This window comes from Phalacrocorax aristotelis, chromosome 2, assembly GCF_949628215.1.
Source record: "Phalacrocorax aristotelis chromosome 2, bGulAri2.1, whole genome shotgun sequence".
In the NCBI taxonomy this organism is placed as follows: Eukaryota; Metazoa; Chordata; class Aves; order Suliformes; family Phalacrocoracidae; genus Phalacrocorax; species Phalacrocorax aristotelis.
Window position 1 is genome coordinate 144,346,520 of NC_134277.1, and position 21,959 is coordinate 144,368,478.

The 21,959-nt window shown below is 35.6% G+C and overlaps 1 protein-coding gene across 5 annotated transcripts in view; it reads left to right on the top strand.

Annotated features, from left to right (window-relative positions):
• The window catches only part of VPS13B (vacuolar protein sorting 13 homolog B), a 486,846-nt gene that overhangs the window by 305,260 nt on the left and 159,627 nt on the right, over window positions 1-21,959 (top strand). For all 5 annotated transcript variants that reach the window (XM_075085497.1, XM_075085494.1, XM_075085496.1 and 2 more), the window contains exon 31: window positions 14,728-14,931. In XM_075085497.1, the coding sequence (XP_074941598.1) occupies window positions 14,728-14,931 (204 nt within the window). The remainder of the gene's footprint in view (window positions 1-14,727; window positions 14,932-21,959) is intronic.

Sequence of the window (21,959 nt, forward strand, 5' to 3'; positions counted from 1 at the left end):
AAATAGCATTTAAACCCAGGACACCTTTCACAGTTTACATACTCGGCAACTTAAATGCAATGAAAAATTTTGCAGATAAGCTGTAAAACTGGAAAATAAAAGGAAATATGAAAGCTAGAGTTATTTTTTTATGTGAGTTGTTGTATGTTTTATGTTATAAAGCAAGGTTATTGAAGTTTTTACATGTCTTTTCCTCTTTCAAGTTACCTCCCTTTAATCTTTCTTTTTCTCTAACCAAGTAGCTTTGTATTTTGCCTGTTATTGCAAAATATTGGGGGGAATGAGAAGGGGTGTTTTGGTTTCTGTTAATGTGGGAAAAAATAATTAGTTGGTCCTCAGGAATTAATGCAATCTTAAGAGTGGGAGTGGTTCCCCTATACAAGTTACTTTCCTTAAGTAAAGTTCAGTAAATTTACAGAAACTTCTTACACTTTCTTGCCTGGATTTCCTTTGCTGATTCTTAAAATATATGATTGAACCACATACCAAGGTGGTTTCTTTTCTGTCTTATATAATGAAAATTAACATCCAAAAGTCTTGGCTGTGATAATTTATTCTAAAATAGTTCAGGAAAGCTTTTAAAAACTTTTTCCTCTATTGCAGTTCTCTTCTCAACTGTTTATGAGTAAATATAATTTCCATCAGATTTGGTTTCAAGAAATGTGTGTTTGTTGGAAAGTATTTTCCAGTAATATGTAAAGCAGACTTTTTTCTTTGTAGTATTTCTAATTATAACAGGATCTCAAGTTAAATGTAATGCAAGTTGTGTGCTTCTGTTACTGGGAAAACCATATTCCATTTGTAATGAGACATTTGTTAACTTCTGTATACAGATTGCGGTTCATTGCATAAATATTTGTGGGCTCTCTGATGTCCCTCACAGGGTTTTATCTATGATAAATTCATACCACAGTTCTTAAACTACTTTTTGGGTAGAAGATTTCTTTCTTTTACAGCACTGTTTGCCAATGTCTTCCTTTTCCATTTAACGTTTTTAAGTATCCCTACTTTGGTTTTCGATTATTTAACAAAAAAGATTATCAGAAATATACAGAATGATTACATGTTCTTTGAGCATATTTTTCTATGGGATACCATTCAAAGCTCCCATGGCAAAATTATATCCTTGTTATTGTCATCCTGAACAACTCAAGTTGTACTGTTTAAGTGAGTGTTTCATCGCCCTTACTGATTTTCCAAGAAAGCTTAGTGCTCAGCCACCTTAAGCACAGTCAGAAGTCACGCGTAATATTTCTTATGTTTATAGTCTTATTGTGCACACTACTTTATCTCACATTATTGCTATTAAACCTGATTATGCCTAAGTAAAAAACAGATTAAAAAGTTTTATACAGTGCTTTTGTTGCATTTCAGAAGCTGTTCTTTTTTTTTTTTTTATGTTGAAAGATATAAATACATCTTTTCTTTTTTTTAAGGACTGGTTTATATTATTATGGGGTTTATTAGTTATAGGACACAAAGACAAATGTAGCATTCTTCATCCTCTCAAAACATTTTTCATGCCCTCTGCTTTTGGTTGTTAGGGTTTTTTTTTCTGTAAGAAGGCAATGGCTAACACTGGTATGTTAATGGCTAACACAAGTGTATGTTGAGAGTAATAAAATACAGAGATAGTATCAGGCATATCCATTGAGTTCAGTGTCAATGATTGGCATAAATCGCAGCTACTCCATTTTTCTGGCATGATAGTGTGTGTTCTCCAGCGATAAAAAATATAAACAGGTGTGAAGGTGATAGAAATATCTATACATATATGTATCATGTACTTGCAGGATAGGAACAGAACATATTTGAACTCTTTGTGATCACCAAAGTTATTTAACTATTGAGTAGATTTATTTAATCTTTGTATGTGATAGCTTTTCAAGGAACAGGAAGACACTTGGAGACTAGCGAATCCAGCTGCAAAGCAAATCTGAAATTTTTCTGTTTCCCAGTTTAAGGCTGGATGTGTATGGATGTGTGCGTATATATATTCAAGAAAAATTCAGAGGAGTACAATTCTCTGGTATGTGTTGATTCAGACTCTTTTGATTCACTTTATTCTTCAGTCAGCTTGCAATGGTTGATTTTTCCATGTTCTTGGCCTAATAAAAAAATGCCTGATATATTACGTAACTGCAAGTGTTGTAGAAGCTGCCTTCTAAAAATAATTTTTTAAATCTACATATTGTATTCTTCACACATTGCAGCTCATAAAACATTTACGCAACTATATTTACTAAACTGGACTCAAACTAACTACAGATGATAGTTGCTGTTCCCAAATGGGCAAGTTTAGTGAGCTGGGTATGTGTATGTGTGTTTGTATCATCTGTGTAATGTCCTTGTTTTGTTTCTGGGTTTTGGGGGGTTTTTTTGAGGTGAGGTTTTTTGGGTTGGTTGATTTGTTTGTTTGTTTTAGCCCCAGACAGAAAGTAAAACTCTGAGTTTTCTTCATAACCACCACCGTTTATATGTTTTGGGTGCCTCATGGAGTCAGTTGAACTACCTAACATTGCAGTCTGTAGTCTTCATGGTCATGTTGTGAATACACGGGGGTATTTTGAGTAGATGAGGATGACTCTTGTCTGATATTGCCCTGTAAGTGGACCTTACTTAAAACCTCTATTAAAAAACCTCTCTAACAAGCTTTGCGTACATGCTGAATAGTAGGCTTTAACTGATTTAGTGACAAGGCTTTATATTTAATGTTTACAAGAGTGATGGTGTATTCTGCGGCTTCCTATGGCAGGATGTAGGTTTCTAAGAATATGTTGTCTCCTGCTGCCAAAAGATACCTCAGCAACAGTTTATAATGAATGAGAATCCTCTTGAGTTTGAGCTCTGCTTGTTTTTATCATGTCCTTTACCTGTTCTCTCTGGTTCTCTAAGATTTTTATAAATTTTATACTTCTGTCCTGAAGGTGATTTTTGAGGTCAATTTCCTAATAGGTTTCATTTGTTCTGGTTTTCATCTTTTAAAGCATATTCTAGGTATGCTAAAAAGCCTTTCCATAAGCAACCCTTTTAAAGTGGTGCATCTGTGCAGATATAAAAGTTTACTTTCAAAAAGTTCAATGTATTGATATCACAGTTTAAGATGTAGCATTAGTATGCTTCTAAAACAAAAGCTACCAATTTATTTTTCATCGTGGAAGAAACAAAAAGCTACAGTCACTTCAGTCTGAAATAACTATTTTTAATCTTCAGTTGCAGCAATTTAATAACATAGAGGAATGGGACTCAAAATGTGTGGCTTATAGTCATAACTTTGTTACAGATTTTAAGGTGAGAATCAATGTATCAGAATTTCATTTATAAACTGACCTTTCAAGGAGACCTCTCGAAGTTTTGCTGCATCCTTCCACATCTTTTGGATGTTTCACAAAATTAATTAAAGATGTTTGGAAAAAGATTAATCTTTTCAGTGATGTGCAAAATACTTCTCAATAGCTTTAGTCTCTTGTTTCTTTTAGAAAATCTTTCTAGATTTCTCTGTGGAAGTTTACACCCTTTGTCAAAGTTGGTAGTTCTTGAAAACTTCTCTAGTGGTTTTGCATCCAAGAGAATGTGCTTGACTTTCAGGTGTGATTCTGTTAGTCATACTTTGAGAAAGAGTAGAAACAATATAGTAAAGAGGAGATGAGGTCTCTAGTAATAACATGCCTAAAAGCTTTACCTTAAGTCCCTAAAAGAACTGGTGAAATACCATCAAAAGTTGTATCATAATCTCCACAATTAAAGTATGCTGTAGTGGAGTGCTTCTTTCCTCTGCTTCAGTCCTCCTGCAAAGCCAGAACAAACTGGAAAATGCTGGTGGGAAGCAGTTTGTTCAGGAGGATATTTTACTTTTATAATGGAAAAGATGAATGTTCAAAAGCTTTTTCTGAGAGAAAAAAAAGCCCTATAACAGATCTTAGGAAAGCTGGAAGGTTTTGTGACTATGCTTTATCTGGTTTTCAAGCAGTTGACAAGGAACCTGTAAAAATCCAATAAGGAATAATGCAAGACAAGTGAGTTTGAGGGCACTCTGTACTTTATGTTCAGGAAGAATACTCTAAGCAAATAAAGGAGAAAGCTTACCAGATATATTGCGTTTTGTCCTGTGTTTTGGTAACGCTACCTTGATTGTTCAAGTCTTAATATTTTATAAAAGGAAGACAGGAGAAACCAGTTTGAACATCACCTTTCAGCTTTTCATTCCTTTAAGAATTAAATTAAGTATGCCTGCCTTTACACTAAGCAAACTGGAAATGCTTCTTAGCATTGTAGTTGATACTAAATTTCCTCTAGAAAGAACTAAACATGGAAGTGGGAGAACCATTTTCTGTATAACTGAAGTCTTACCTGTTGGTTAGTTTTTGCTTGTGTAGGAAGAGTTTCTGCCCACAGACATGTGAATTCAAAGCTGAAATTCTCTCAGGAAACTAAAAGTGGTAGAACCTTGCTATGTCGTGGGCACTGATGATTTTTCATTGACCTCTCTGAACTCAAGACTTATTCATTATATAGGACATAGCTGAAGAAAAGAAGTAAAATTTAATTTAAATCACAAAGGGAAAAGTTCAGACTTACAGGTACAAATGCACCTGAAATGAAGGCATTCATTTCAAGATGTGCTTTCAGAAAAATTAATTTTAGGGAGGTATGATATCTTTAAAAAAAAGGATGGACTGGGAAGAGTGGGAGTACACCAAATTTTTTGCCTCAAAATATAGTACAGTAGATGCAATCATTATGCAGACATACATCATGTCTGAGGGGGAGCCTGTGGCAATTATCAAAGAAAAACTGATATTCACGTGTAGAATCATAGAATCATTATGGTTGGAAAAGACCCTTAAGATCATGGAGTCCAACTGCTAATCTGTGCATCAGTATCTTGAGAAACCAGTTTATTTGCAACCTAAATGAGGAGGAAAGAATGAATGTCTGTAAAATACTGTTTTGGCATGAAAAAAATGCAACATTCAGGCAAATCTGGATTTCTCAAGTAGGCTAATTGTGTTTTCAACAGGAAATCTATAGGCTTCTCGGATAATCAGTCGCTTGCTTTCTTCTCTGTTTAGGTGATTTTGACTTCCTTTTCTAAAGTTCTCTTGACATCTCTTAATTTTCCACGTTCTGCTGCAAAAGGATCATTTCAAGAGTCTAAGCTTGCCCCTCTGTTTAGGATTAAAGGGCTGTCTTTCCATCCAGCCTGTCTTAGTACATTCCTAAGGCAACTTGAATCTTACTTCTGATGCTTGTAAATCTGGATAAATCTAAATATTAGGATCATACAATATGTATTTACTGCATTTAGAATGGAGAAGCAAGAACTAGTCTGGTTTCAACAGACCAGCAGTGGCTAACTGGCTACACTTTCATAACCTGCAAGTTGGGGGAGGTCTGGTTAAGCCTAAGTGTTTTACTATCCTCCAATAGTTTTTGTGTCTAAAACTATTTTAAATAAAGTGAATCCCTGTGTTCCTGCTGAATTCTAAATTTTCTAAAGTGATCCAAAGGCATACTGTAGATATGTTCAAGTCATATAAGAGAATATTAAATAAAAAAGTAGCATGCCTTAATCATATCATTATAACCTTAAAACACACAAAGTAAAGATTCAAGTACTCCCACACAGCTCATAGTGTGAATGAAAGGTGCCATTCTTTGTGTTTTGCAAGGAAGGATTCATGTGGGATGATCAGATTTATACAGATGGCTCTGGTTTCTTCTACTCCCAATTAGAAGCTTGAAACTATATTGCCTCTCTAGTCAGATCATAATATTTTGTTTTCTTTCAGTATGCACAAGGTAAATTTTAATTCTCCTGGGAAATGTGAAATACGCAGTATTCAATACCCCTCATATTTCAATATCATCGTGAATAATGTCTGCTTTTTGCAGTCCTGAGAATCACTGAGAATAAACTAAGAAATTTATTTCTTTCTTAAGAAATTTATACAAGATCTTGAGAAACTGATTTAATCAGTGCTAAAGGTAAATGTGAATTGACTTGGACGGTTAGATATTTTTGGTTTAGAGTAGTTTCCTGTTCTATTATCTATGCTGTAATATAATCTGTTACAATCTACATGTGCTGAAAATATGCATTGTTTAATATAAAGGGAAATTCGGTATTTATTTCTAAAGTTCTGTACTACTTTGTATAGAATTTGACACACTCCAGGTGTGAGTTCGATATACTGACACAACAGCGAAAAGAAATCCTGTCCCATGTCATCTTATCAAACACACGGTGGACAGTATGTCTTCTAGCTTGTACCATCATACCAGGTTGTACTGCATCATTTAAAGAAATTCTATGCATCAAATATGAAGACTGTGTTCAGTGAAACTCTACCTCAGTATTTCCAGGTGAATTTATAGAACACCTGAAAAGACTGAGGTATTGTACCACTAAACTAGGTGAATCAACTAAAGCAAAGTAAAATACAGGATAAAAGCAATGGGAAATTAAGAAGATTATTTACCTTAGCTATGTGGTAAATGAAGTACACGTGAAATATTTGAAAAATCAAAATTAAAGGTCATTTTGCTGCCAAACAGCATTAAGTTTTGAGATAAAATTCTTTCTACCATGAAACAAAAGCATAGAAGTCTTTGGGTTATATTGTATTTTGGGGGTTTTTTTGCTTACCCCAACCCCAGGATTCCACTCCACCCACTTAAACTCTTCAAGCTCTCTCCTCACTGACTCTATTTAGAGAAACTCCATTCCACTTCTTTTTTCTGGAAACATTTGGCATCCAAAAATATTATACAGACCGTCCTTTGAAATTGTTCATACTTATCATTTATACAGTCTGTCAACTGTATATTTATACTATGCTCCCTGAATTTTGGTGAAGGCTTCAAAACTATAATGAGATTCCTTAAACTGTCTAAACATGAAACAGTATAAAAATGAAAAACGGATCTTTAAAAGTTCAGACTTGCTCATGCTGTTGTTTTTGCTGAGGAATTTAAACAATAAAATTACAGAAGTAATTAAACAGATGACATCTAAATGCATAGCTGCAAACTTCGGCTTTGTTTCATTTTACGCTTTTTTTTTTTTTGAGAGAGAGACTGAAATTACTTCATAGTTTACCATTCCATACCTTATCATCATAGGATTATTCATACTGTGTTCCAGATACAACTCTAGGAGACAACTGCACCGCAGAAGTTCTTCAGCTTCTTTTCAGCCAATTACTGTACCAGAGCCTTTGGAATAAGGGGCTACTTTTAAACGTCTCGTCACCTCACAGGATATGTAGAGCATTTCCTGCCCGTAGGACTAGAGGAAGGAAGCACAGGGCCAAAATGTTTGATGTGTGATCTACTGTAATTCCTTTCATGTGTTCAGTAGCTTTTATACGATCAATGCACCGCTACCAGTCCTGACCTTGCTGTGGTCCAGTTGACTAAAATCTGACCTTCCTAAATGGATAGCAAATGGAATTATAGTAGCATCCACCTGGCACCACCACAGTAATTAATGGGCATAAGAGGGTGTTGAATTTTTTCCTCTGAATATGTACCTACTGGGTTTCAAAATAAAATATTTAAATAGTTACATAAATAGTATACGTAGCATCTTGATAAAAAGTTGCAGTAGTTTTTATATATATTCTTATATATTTGCTTTCTTATAGCGCTGTATATGCAGTGATCTCAAAACGTTTTCTATGCAATTAACTATATTCACAACATCATTTTGGCATTATTCCCACAATATATGTGAGTAAACTGTTGAAGAGCTTAATTTTGTTGCTTAGAGTCACATAATAAGTTTAGAGAGAACAGGAATGAGAACTACCTCTCTTATTTTCCTTTGGCCTGTTCTAGCCTTGCAGAGAGGGAAACATGTCCTGCGGGCCTGCAGGAGGCCTGCCCAAGCAGTCTCTCTAGTCCCAGACCTTTTTGTGCACAACATATGAAGACCTGGCAGACTTAGATCTTCTACATGTCCATGCATTTGTCAGCTCAAGCTCTAACCAACACACCACCTTCTATTCCTTTTGAAAGGGTATCAGCCACATGTGCAAAATAGGCACAACCATTGAATTCAGTTCTCCAGATTTCTTCTTCTGTATGTTCAAATCCAAATCTCTCTTCTCTTGAATTATGATAGCTCAGTGAAAATCAGTCCTATTTAAAATATTTTGGATGAAAGTAAATATCTTTATGACTCAATAGTTGCAGTTGATGAAACTGGTCAAGTAAAGGACACAAAGTAGCCAAAAGAAAAGTGACTGTAATTTTACAGTCTTTCATCTCCGAGCAGTTTGTTTAAGAAATGAGATTTTTGTCTGTGGTATCTATTTTTAAGAAAAAGCTTACAAAGTAATTGTAAGGGAAGACCTATCTACTTCAGCTTGACATGAAGAAGCTGTGGTGAAAAGTATTAGGAAAAAGAAAATAGCATATTTTGGTAAGATTTTTTTTAAAAAAAGTTAAGTAGTTTGATTATTACTAGTATTATTTTCTGTAGAAAAGTTATTACTGCGTAACTGGGAAAGTCTAGAAGCAGAGAGAGAAGGGTTAAGTCTGTGATTCTATCTAGCCCATCTACGTCTGTTTCAAATGTGACTGTTCAATACCTAGCTTGGAGATATTTAACAGAAACAGTTGTAGGTACAGTAGTACGATGGCTTTGCTGAAGATCTTGAATACTACCTCTTAATGTCATTATCTGATTGCCAGGAACAGAGATCTTTGTAGTAGTAGAATCTGTGTTGTGCTTGAGGTGTCTAGAAGCTAAGCATGTCTTGAAACAGCAGTAGATCAAACTCCTTTTCAAGCTCAATTTTCTAAATACATCTAACATGTCCTTATGTATTCCAGACTGACACTGAGGAGACTAAAAGACATATAATGATACTCAACTAAATCTTAGTACTCTCTTATTTGGTGATCTGTTCTGGATGATCGTGAGGTAGATGATTTGTTCTGTGTGTCCAATTGTCTTTTGGTTTTTTTCCCACCAGGCACCTAGGCAGTCATGTTTTGAATGATATCTTAGCACACACTAATCCATAGTTGAATCATCTTTTCTTTTTTATGACTTGAAAGTACAGAGCTCCATTTCTCCAACATGTTTATCTTTGTGTTACCTAAAGATCTTTGTAGCTGCTTGGTGTCTCATCTTCTTCTCTAGCTCTTTTTACACTTATACCAGTTCCTCTTCACCATGACATTCATCTGTAGGTATACAGAACGAAATGGAACCATGCACAGAGACACAAGTCAGACATTTATCCAACATTAGTTTAAAATAGAGGAAAATTACCTATTATACTTGTATTTTTCCTTTGCTATATCAATTGTTTGAGGCAGTCTAGCCCAATCAAAAGAAATTTTTATATATGTTTCAGTCATTGCTTGTCTTTTTTTAACATACTAATTGTACAAGTAATCTACCTATAAGTTCACTTATGTCTATTCGCAAAAGCTGTAAACACTGCAAATCATTGCAGAGTTAGAATTATGACTGTTGATGACTACAAAACACATTCAGTTAGAATTTAATTAATAACTTCTTCCTCTGTGTTAGTACTGTGATGCATTTGTCCGCTATATAGATGTTTAGAAGTGGTCAGTCATTTTTATATTACTCATGGAGCTAGCACTGATGTTTTCTTTTTATAAGGCTCTAAGGCTCTTCCACATCTGAAGATGAACCCAGGTACCTTAACCACGTTGACTTACAGCACACCCACCACATAGTGCTGTAGGTAATGCTGATGTATCTGGATGTGCAGAACACAACACAAACACTAACTGGGGGAATGTAGTTTTCCTTGTTAAACAGAATCCTGTAAAGATTAAATGTAAGATTAAAAGTGACACGAGTGCAGACATATGAACAAAATAGTATCACTTGCTAATGAGTAAATCATTAAAAAAAGGAGCCTTACTGTACTCAGTTTATATTTGTATTTAATAAAATTTTGCTGATATCCAATCCAGAGTATGCTGCCAGCAAGTGTGGGAATGGGGCAGTAGTTGAGTTGTGAGAGGGGAGAAGGAGCAGCTGCCAACAAAGCCAGTCATAAGTGGTATACTTCCTGGGGAAAAGAGGCAGAAATGGTGAGAATTGGAGTTTACTGCTGACAGCACTTGAGAGCCTGCTCTACTGACCCAGACTAAAATATACTGTTTCCAACATCCCGGCAGACATAAAACACTACATTTGTTAAACCACAAACAAGTCTTCCTATGGACAGATGGCAGGGTAGGAAACAAAGCTGAGGTTCCCCTTTGGAGAAGATACGGAGCTCACTCGGTATGGCAGAATGTGTACAGAGTTTTAGAAATATGTCAGGACCCTTCCTTCTTGCCTAAGGATGTCTCCTCCCCTTCTCTTGCAATGATAGAATTTTCTTACCTGCTGTATTTCTTTAATTTCAGCATTAGTGCCATGATCCCATCTTTCTTATCCCTCCTGTCCATTCCTGGGCCCTCCTTTTTTTCTCCTTAACTTCTCATTCTTCTTTCGGTCTTCCTCGCAAATATGTTTTTAATCTGTCCAAACTTAGGCAAATCCAAGTTTTCCATCATGAGCTGTCGTATACCGGTTTCTTTTATTCCTGTTCTAAGATCATGTCTGTACATGTTCTGTGGTGTTGGGAAGTTCTGTTTCTCTCCCAGTGGCTCAAGTGTTAGCTGCTTTGCCTGTGACAAAGAGGCATCTATTTGCCTTTCTTTCAAAAAAAAAAAAACATTGTTCCCTTTCATTGGAAAACTGATTCCTGTCTGGAGTTTTACTCATAGAAGCTTAGCATTTTCAAAGGCCAGTATTGTTGTTATAGATATTCTAGGTTTACCACCTTTGTTTTCCGTGTCCTTATTGACATCTATAGCATCCCACTCCAAATGGAGTTGTGGTCCAGTGCTTCCCTAAAAAACAGTTGTTTCAATTTCCCCTCTTTGGTATAACACATTCGGTGGCCTTGTCGAGGAGAATATATTAGGAAACTTGTATTGCATTGAACTGGGGAAAAGGCAGATAAGGAGCATTAGGTCAGTGATAAGTATTGCCGATTTCTACCCTAGTTCAGTCACGTCTCATTCAGAGGTTTTCAGGCTACATTTGGGCTGGGACTCCACAAGGTTAAGCAGAAGAGGAAGTGGTCCTCTTGCTTAGCATCGATATCCAAGTCCAACCAGGTTTTACCCCTACAAAGTAGAGAGTATATATTGATTCAAGCTTATTGGCTGTTTCATTTTAAATTAGAATAGGAGGAATCTTTTACCACTAGACAAAACCTTTAATAATTTAAATTCAGATAGATAGCTTTGTCATCTCTGTACCTGGAAGCGGAAATCAGTGCACACAGAGATCTAGTAAGTACTAACAAAAATTAGCTGTTTTGTGTAAAGTCTATGAATATTTCTTAATCACTACATAATGTATGGTCTTTAAATGCCATTTTCGTGGCTTGTTTAGCTTTTCATAGGTCTCAGATGATCTGTAAGTGAATAGATTTAACTTCTTTACAGTGGGTCTCAGAATTATGCCTATTCAGCAGCATGTAGTAACTGGTTCAACATGAGCTGTTTCTTATATAAACATACAAAAAGCCTGACCCAGACTAAATCAATTTAAAAAAGAAAAACATTAAAGATCTGTTTTCTGCTACATGCTTATGGTCATCTTTGGTTGCTTATGATCTTACTGTATTATTGACCATCTATTCTACACCACCTGCCAAAAGGTTCAGATGGGATAGTGAAGTTGTTTTCAGAAGGGGGAAGCAATTAAAATCAGAACTCCTATAGTACATTTTAGCTGGTAAACCAGCATTTACGTTAGGAGTAGAGAAATCGTTAATTTGGCTTACTCTGTTTCCCTGATTTTATTTGTTACAGGGATTTTGAAAGCTACAAAAGCAGAAAGGCTGCAGAGTTCATACGTAGCATGAACACTTAAGATTAGGCCAATTCTGCTGCGGTTTAACTTATTCTCACCCTTGTAGGAAGCACAAAACTAATAAAATGGAGGCATACTTAGGAAAATAGTTGATACAGAAAACCAGAAATGAGTGCTTGTGTAAATGCCTGTATGTATATAATATCTTTAGGAAAAGGCAATATTTTGATCCTTGTATAAAACTGGCAGGATGTACTTTCTGAAAGCAATAATCAGCTTAGGTGAAACATCAAGACATTAATAACTAATCCTCGTATTTTACATGTATGTGTAAAATACGTGTTTCTTGAAATGGGTAATCTATAGAAGCACAATTTGTTTGCTTGGATTTCAGAGGTGTATGTAAAGAATCAGAGGAATAGTTCTGTATTATATATAGGAGATTGTTAATAGTAGGAACAGAGTGAAAATGCAGGTTTTATACCAGCATGAAAGTATTAGGCTGTGATATCGCAAAGCAGTACAAACATTATCCAGTCCTTGAGATTTTACAAAATTAATTTGATCTAATAAAAAAAGATCCAATGCACAAATCTTATACCAGCAATGCAATGCACTAGTACCTGTGTGCATTTTACTGCACCTAAAAATGTGTGCCAAAGAGTGATTTTTTTTTTTTTTTTTGGGGGGGGGTGGGGGGGTGGGGGGGGGGGTGTTATTTACATGAGTAAATTTATGAGGGGAAGAAAGCCATTGTCACAATGGGGAGTTCCAGATTGGTGCATGCAGCCACATTTTGCTCTAGGAATTCATTTCACAAGGTCATGGTTGTGCTGGACGAGCCTAAGGAATATAGTGCTAGATGCAGCTTAATACAAGTTCTCAAGCTGCTCATAAAAGAATGAATGAAAAATATTCTTTACTGTGAAGTACAGGAGAGAAGAATTAATTATGCAGGTGAAATTAGTATCATATTCTGTATTTTATATACTTAACCAGATTTCATAAAATACGTAATTTGGTGGTTTATTTTCAGTAATATTTCGCAAAGCATATATTCCAGTATTTACCTGCATTGTACAAAGTACGTAAATAGACACTGGGTCATACATTAATTTACATTGTTTTGTTTTGTTCAAAAAAAAAAAATCAAAACCAACAAAACAGAACTGCATTCACATTGTTGAAATAATGCCTAGAAAGAATAACAAAAGACACAGTTGTCTTGGTTAGATCTCTTTATGTGGAAGGTTGACAAACACATTCTTGATTTTTAAGAAACCACATTTAATTTTGAAATACCACTACTGACATAACAGATTTTCAGTGTATTTCTGCCAAGCATTTAAGAAAGTTACAGGGCTGCTGAACAATGTCATCACACTGCGTCAGCAGGAGTGACTTGATCAAAACGGCTTTCCTGCCAGTTACATGCCTCTGTGGGTAGATATGAGTAATTACTAAATTTTCTTAATTGCTGGCATACTCCATTGGTGACAATGGCAATGGTATTAGCAGTTTCAACTCTGTTTGGATTTGGGCACCATTGGGATTGCACTTTGAAATAGGTTGCATACCTATACTTGCAGATTGCATGCAGCGCGTGCCTCACAGGTTGAGATGTGCTGCTTTAATCCTTATTTATTTTTAGATTGTTAGCATCAATGATTAAACAAATTGCAGAATTACAAAATTCTCTGTGGAGACATTAGTTATATACTAAATAACGACTCTGGCATAAGACAACAACCTAGAATGGAACAGTAGATTGGATGGCATATGCAAATAAGAAGTTTAAGCTTCAACTCCAACTCAGATGTATGAAATCAGTAAAAATGGACTACAATTTGACATGATCATAGATTCAGAGCAAAAGAATTTAAGATCCCCTTGCTCCATTTACTGGCTTGTTTTGAAGAACAGTGATAAGGTCGATTTTGCATTTTTACTGTAATATCAAATGAGCAGTGCACATAAAGCTATACTGTCCTCAGTGTAGCAAGGGCAGGATAATTTTTGGAAGATTTACTAGTGCTTATTGGCCGAAGATAGTAGTAGGAGGATAGTAGGATACTAATAGTAGGAGGATATCTAGGAGGATACCATTAGAAATAGTAGTAGGGGACTCCTCTGACACTGGTCTCTGTTAAAACTGCATGGTCTTAGCAGCCTCCACTCATCCCGTAGTTCTTGAATGTTTTGTTAAAGTTAGGTATGACTGTTTTCCAAGCTCAGCTCAGGATTGAGATACTTTGTAAAATCTAACATAGTAGAATTTAGCAGAATCCACAAGTAATGTGGTTCACTCAAAAATGCTTTTTTTTCTCACTTGTCAGAATAATTTTAATAACAAAGCACTGTACTGAAATTCCAAGTTAAAAAGATTGAATTGTTTTTCTGTCATGTTGGAATGTTCTTTTGGAACAATTGTCTTGCAGTAAAGGTGTTCGTAAATCTGATACATAGCTCTTCTGTTTGAGGACTTGAGTGTGACATCCTTTATTCAGCAGATGAGTTAGTCCTGCTTCCCTGTACGGCTGCTCATATGGACCCAATTGAAAGTGCAATGAAGTCAGTGGATTGATCTTGTATGGACTTTGAGGGATCTGGCAAAATTTAGGAATATATATTTTTCTGTATCTCCCACTGAATTCCACAGTAAAGTGGCAGCTGGATACTTCTGAAGATCTGGACTTAAAATAATGCTTAGATATAGTCAAGAATGGCAAATTTTTACCTTAATTTCCTTAATGTTGTACCTTAATGAATATCTGATTGGTCTGACCTTTGTTGCTGATTCTTTTTTTTTTGTGTGTGTCCTGTCTGTTCCCCCTCCCCCCCCATTTTTGGCATTATAGGAGAGCACTGAATCTAGGAATACTTCGAGACCCTGGATCAGAGGTTGAAGACAGACAATATCAAATAGATCTTCAGTCTATAAATATTGGTACTGCTCATTGGAATCAGTTGAAACCAGAGAAGGAAAATGGAAAAGGAGGGGTTTTGACAGAGAGTGAAAGAAATTCTCAAAACCCAGCACTTGAATGGAACATGGCCAGTAGGTAGGAAGGTTTTTTTAACTTACTCTTTTCTAGAATTACACAGCACAAACACTGTTGATATCTTTTGCTGTAAATCTGAATCAAATGATTCTGTATTGGTTTTGCTTGACATTACAAGCGTATTTCCACAGAGTTTTGGATTATATGTTTGAAATGCATATTACTATTATTATTACACTGTAGTTACTGTCTAGTTATTGTGTGCCTTTGGTTCCATTATAAGCTCTTTCCTGAGTGGTTTACTGTATGTCCATAAAATAGCTCCAGAGCTCAGACTTCAGTTTCTCTGTCTAAAAGCAGTGGGAGGTTTTGGTTTTGTATTTTCTTTCTTTTCTTTTTTTTTTTAAAAAAAACAACTTCTTTTGTTTGTAGTTTTTCAAAGCTTGAGTAAAACCAGCTTAGACATTTCTAAGTTAAAGGAGGATAAAGTAGAACATTTCCTATTGGTTCTGAACTGTTTTTTGCACTTCTGTAACTAAAACCAGATGAATTTTGAAAATGAGATATTTCAACTGAGTCTCCCTTATTGTGCATGTATGATATGTACATGCAAAACCCCGCCCTGTAGTTCAACAGGGTTGAAAGATAAAGCATGCGTACACTTGTGTGGTATTTTAATGTTTTCACATATAAAATAGGGGGGGTTAATGGTAATTTGTGAAAATATGAAATTTTAATTTTAGTTTTAATATACATTTTTATACTTAAAAACTCATACAGGTAATTTAAAACTAAATTTTTGTAGACTGTGTAGCAGTCAGAGTTCTCTTTTCAAAGTGACAGGAATAAAGTCTGATGGCCAAGAGCAAGCTTTCAGAAGTCATTTTGTGGATTTAGATGCATTTCTGCTAGAAGATACCTCATTTCCCAGACATTTATTTATCTTCATTTAAAAGTCCTTTGTATGTAATTCATGCAAAACCAACTTGATTTTTATGAAATGTGTGCACAATTCTATGGTTCCTAAGATAAGATTCCTATCTGAATTGGGGGATAAGTTCCTAAAAGTGATATAGAAGAACAGGCAGAATCATAAGGAAAGACAGAAATTGAACTATAACTGTTTAATTTTTTAAAAAAGGGAAGATGAGAGGACTCTCAGAGATTTTTCCAAAAGTGAGGCAAGCTGCAGCAAAAGAAGCTACTTGAGCATGGCATGCAGACTGAGCTTTCTAAGTGATGAATTGATGAAAGACCAAGAGAGCAAATAAGCTCACTCTGGAGGAGTGTGTGCAGGAAAAAGATGTGATCAAGAATAAATTCCAGTTTATTATTGAAAAATAGAGAGCAGGAAAAACAGATCTAACCAAAGCAATAATAAAACCACAAGGAGTGATAGGAGTACAGATAAAAATTTAAACCGAGTAAATAGTATCTGTTCTTCATTTATAAGATCACCTGGTTCTTTCCTGTCTTTTAATGATTCTTTTTTTTTTTTAACTAATATAATTCCAAAGACAATTTTTATTTTAAATTCTTAGCCTTGAGAAAATGTATATGGCCTTCTAAGTTGGGCCTTGACATTGGGCAAGTTGCCCATTAAGTTGTTTCTCACAAAACAACGTAGGACCAGTGGCATTTCTTGAAAGATAAGATGACATTAATCTCCAGAGGACTTCTGGCTGATTTGGAAGTTAAGCTAACGTAGCAAAACCAGCCACCAAGGAACTGGCTTTCCTTTTCCTTCCCATTAGTGACTGAAATCATATTGCCAGCACACTTTGGTCTGAGCTTTGTGGTTATAGATTTGGATAGGAAGTTTGGTGGGATTCCTGAAAAGCTGTTAAGAATAAGGGAAGCAGCTATTACAGATAATCTGAATTTGGGTTGGTTTTTTTGTTTGGTTGGTTGGGGGTTTTTTTGTTTGGTTTTTTAAATAACTTCCTGGACATTCTTCTTTTCCTCAGCAGACTTCCAAAATAAAATATATTAGAATATACTTGACAAATAAGTATGTTTGTTTTGATATCGCTTTTCAATGAATCTTCTACTTGGGTTTTCATTTCAATCAGTTGTAATTAAATATATTAGCTTTTCCTTTCTGGTATGCAATACAGTATCTTAATTGCAGCTTGAATTTGTTTAAAGAGAAAGTTGGTGTGAGTGTTTTCTTGTCCTGTTGGCTTAAAATTTTACACATTTACCACAGCTCTTTTTCAGGATGTTCACATTTTTGCTTTTCAGTTGGCAGTCAGTTTTGTTGCATCTGGGTTTATTTTATGATCTGTGGAAGTGGTGTGCTGAGAACTGGAAGAACCTGCATTGAACTCTGCCATCTGCTGAGATATTTCCAGCATGCACCAAGAGGGTGGCTGTGTGGTGTTTTACATGGTGCTTAGTGTTTTCAGGGTGAAGTTCATCTTAAGATTTCCTGCAATTACCACAGAAGCTTTATTCTTTGACCTATTTGTGATACTGTTTTCTCTTTTAATTCTTCAAGTTTCTTAGACATGTTTAACCTGGAACATAATGAATGATTTTTACTGAGTTATTTTAGGGCTCATTTCTTTGTTTGGTTTTAATATATTTCTATTTGTTTTTACTTACCGTTTACACCCAGTGTTCTGGTTTATTAGGTTCACTGGGGTTTAAGATTCTTTTCTGAGATCAGTTTCCCTCATTTTTTATTTCTTAGGCGCGATGTGGTGCAGTATAGAATCCAACTTATATCCAAGTATTTCACACAGTTACTTTACAGAAAACTTTAGCATAGATACCAAGCATTCATTTTCCATTCCCATTTTTTAAAGCATTACTGTATTTTTTTTAATAAATACTTGTAAAAATTTGGAAATCGATTATATTGTAATTTAGTCTACTGGGTTGAAATTTGGTCCTGTTTTAAAAATTTGCACGAAAACTAAATCACTCTAAATATAAGATCTATGGATATCCAAACAAATATTTGAAAGGTTTTGACAGAGTTTATCATTTAAACCCTTTAACAGTCTTTATGCAGAAAGTAAATCTTTCAGATTTTCCCACCACTTTTTCTGGAGTTCAGTATTTCTAGTGGTTAATATCTCACGGGTTTGAATTTTTTTGAAACTTTACATTGTAATTTGGAAACCAAGCAGTCTTGCTTTGAGACTAAGTGTTGAATATTTTAAGGTGTTTAGTGTAAAATTCTGTAAGAGGGGCTTTTGTGAAGTGCTGGTGTGATGCCTCCTGTGCCTCCACAGGTCACCCCAAGAAGAATGGGGGAACTGGAGCGCTCTGGTAGGGTAGGTGTCCTCTGTCAGAACAAAACTTCCAAATGCTGTGCTGTACTGAGGATCAGGGATCATAACTCTTCCTATTATGAAATATTTATACTTCACTGTAGATGTTATAAAAAGCTCCCTAATGGTGTAATATATAAAAAGAATACTGGAAACAGTCAGACAGTTCTAATAAGGTTATGTACAAATGAAACCTGTCCGCATTTATTCCCTTTACCAAACAGCATGTGGGGAGCTGGGAGTACTTAACCAAAAGAAGTTTTCTTGATTGAAAACTGCTTTTTCAGCTTGCAGCTCTCCTCCTCCCTCTCCCTCCTCTCAATGGAAAAAACAACAGCCCTGAAGGAAATAAAGAAATATATCCTCTCTTGAGGCCTCGCCCCCATCCCTGTACAATCCTTATACAGCTCCCAGCAGCAACTTCTGCTTCCTGCAGCCTGAATAAACTCTGTTGAAAAAAATAAAATTAATTGAGCTTAAAAGCATTACTTCTCTGTGTGGTAATGAATTGAGTGGGGCAATGTACTGCATTACAGTTTTGTCCTTGGCATACCACCATCTGGAACAGCTCTCTGTGACTCTCATTGAGTACGTCAGGAAGCCAATGATCTGTTGTACAAAACTGAACAAAATACCACTTCTGCTTTGCAAGGATCCTCAGAAAGGTTTCCTGCAGACTTTTCTTTGAATAGTTTTAATTTTCATGCTTTTTTGGCAAGTTGAAGTGAAGCTTGCCAAGTCCTAAGTAGGAAGACCAGAAAAAAGTGATCAGTAGGTCCATGTGTATGGAAGCAGGGACATTCCCTGTGAATCTTTTTGAATAAAATGGAGTACATTTGTATTCAGTCCTTTATTTCAGTTGCTGCATTTATTGTACCTGAAGTCGTGCTTGTATTCATACTGTGCAAAGCCTTACTCAATAAGATGGAGTATGTTATTTTCTTTATTAATCTACAGCAAAACAATGTTGCGTGGCATTCTTAAAAAGATTAAAATTAGCTTTACTGAGGCATAATTACCTAACAATAGTCGTTCTGTACAGCTAGATGATGTACTTTTGTTCATTGTCTAATTTTGGTCATTAGGTTGTCCTCAAAATGTTGCTATGCTATTTCACTGTATCATGATGCATCTTTGCAACACCTCAGAGAGCTGAAAGGATGTGAACTGTTTTGCCCACTGGGAGATGGAGGTCTGAGGCATGATGATGTCATTAGTAGTTAGATATCCTAATAACATTTGTGGATCAGGGATTAGCTGATGTATACAACTACATGGGAAACCTGCAAGAGAAAAGTCTTTCCTGAGTCCTAAGTTAGCATGCTAACCAACATAACATCTTTGGTTTTGCACGCCTCACACTACTAGAGAACACTATTCAATTATGTGGCCTATTCCATGCTAATACTTGTTTTTTTGCTGTTTCAAGTCACAGAATTATTTGTGAGGATTCATCTCTCTCTGTAGATAGTAAACTTACATAGCATAGATGAGCTCAGTTGTCATTCATGCATTGAATGTATATGAGTTTCTCCCTGACCTGTGTATTTTTTAAGTATATAAGGGCTCAAGCTCTAGATTCAGTAAGGTATTATTAAGAAAAAAATAATAATTAAGAGTAAGGCAAACATTTCCAAGTTTCACTTCTATGTTATGTTTAGCTCTTACTGGCCAGTATTTTCTGTCAGTTTTGACTAGTTTTTCCACATAAGGTGGCCAAGTTGTAGTCATCCTTGTGCATTTGCACAGCTTATCCAGTCTCACATCATTGCACCTCCTTGATTAGTGCAACATCATCTCTTTGTCAGTCCTTCCTCCTCACGTAAATTCACCATGATTGAGTGCCTGTAATCAAATACTGATGATTTGATTTGGTGTAATGAAATGTTGTTGCTTTGATTACAAAATTCTGTTCTTCACCTTTTTTTTCTCTTCTCTTCCCACAACATTTTTTTGTCATATTAATCATTTAACATGTCTTTGCTTTCAGGTTACTTCTAGACTTTTGTGTCTATCCATTTCCTCTTACATGTCTTCTTTCATTTGCTTTGACACATCAACACTCACTGCTCATCAGACCTCATCATCCCATTCACCAAGGCTGCCACATTTAACTTTCAAAGAAGCACTTGCTCGCTTCTAGGCTAACCTATATGTTATAAAGGCATTTCCTGTGAACATTCACAAAATTATTGCAATGTCTTCTTCCAAATCCTTCCAGAAAAATCAGTTTCTATTATAATGTAATATAAAAACTCATAAGACAGCTTTCAAATTGCCACTGCATGGATATTGTTACCTATGGTGCTGTTAGTTGTTCCCTTTTACTTCCCTGTCTGCGGGTGTGTGTTTTCTTATACTTCAATTGTAAACTTTTGAGGACAGAGACCATTTTTGTCCTGTGCTTTTACAATGTGGATCTGTGGTCCATAACCAGAGTTCACGTTATCATGCAGATATAGCCCAAATTCAGCACTGAGTAAAAGGCACCTCCAGGCCTTATCACAAATGCTTTGCTGCCTTTTTGCTTTGTGTTAGCATATGGTCCTTCAAATGTGCTGTACTTTTAAGTGTAGATGATCAACTGCTTTAACATCTCTAAAAGTACTAGCTTTTCCTTTTTTTTCCAAGACAAATATATAACAGATGCATAAATGAACCATGGAATGAATGTGCTGCAGACATAGAGCCATCATTACGCTCTTCACAATCAAGTTTTTTCATAAGCTCATGTGGTGTACACCTGTGTTAAGTTAACGGTGCACTTAGGTGCAGTGTGGAAGACTTAATAATTCAAACTGGAATTTGTTTCTTTGTTCCTTTTGTGCTCTTTCTCATATCCTCTCCCATCATTATTTACTGTGCTCTGTTTGCCTTCTGTTTGTACTTACAATTATTTATTTTGCTAATACTTGATTTGGCTGAACTTCAAATTCACCAACTAGAAACACGGAATGTAGTAAGTAGTGCAGGACAGGGATACCACATAAAGATGATTTTAAAATAAAATAAAAAAATCAGCAGTCAACTGTATTACCAAAAAAAACTTTAAGATGCACTGTCCTGGGTATCTACTCAAATAACATTTGAAAATTAGGGAAGATGTATGAGCTGAAAAATAATTTAACAATGATTGAAGAGAACCAGTTGTGGGTTTGGGGTTCAACAAATAACTTGCTTTTATAGTTCTGTTTCATATATTAAAATCATACTTACCAGCAGTTTTATGCCCCTTCAAGTGGAAGTTTTCTAATATATAGCTGTGTGTTCCTTCACAGAATTGTTCTACTACTTAGCACTTTCATTTTCCTCAAAAACAAAGGCATTTCTTTCTCATCCTGTTGTGCAGGGGAAATAGGAATTGGGTAGAAAGCTGTCTCTTTTAAATCTAAAATAAAGGTGATGGCAGGGAGAGAAGAATTTGTAGGACTGGCAAAATCTGACTATTTTCTCAGTTGAAGATGTACACTAATCACTAATGGGTCTGCTTTCTGATTTGGGGCTCTAATTGGGCTACTCTGGCTTTAGAAACCGTCATTACAGACCAGCAGAGCTACAGCTGACCAAAATGTTAAAGCTTTTGATGTAAGATGGTAGTTTTCTCTCACTGCCTAATTGGCTTGCTCTTAAGCATACTGCATACTACTTACGGTAGCATGCAACCTGCTCAGCAGTGTTTGTGAACATCATTTGAAGCAGAAGTTTATTAGACTTGTGCTCAGTAAATACTAGCTCTGTGCTCTGCAGCATCTGCTGTTAACTTCTGTATACTGTTGTCCTAAATAAATTTAAAAGCTTTAAGGCCTA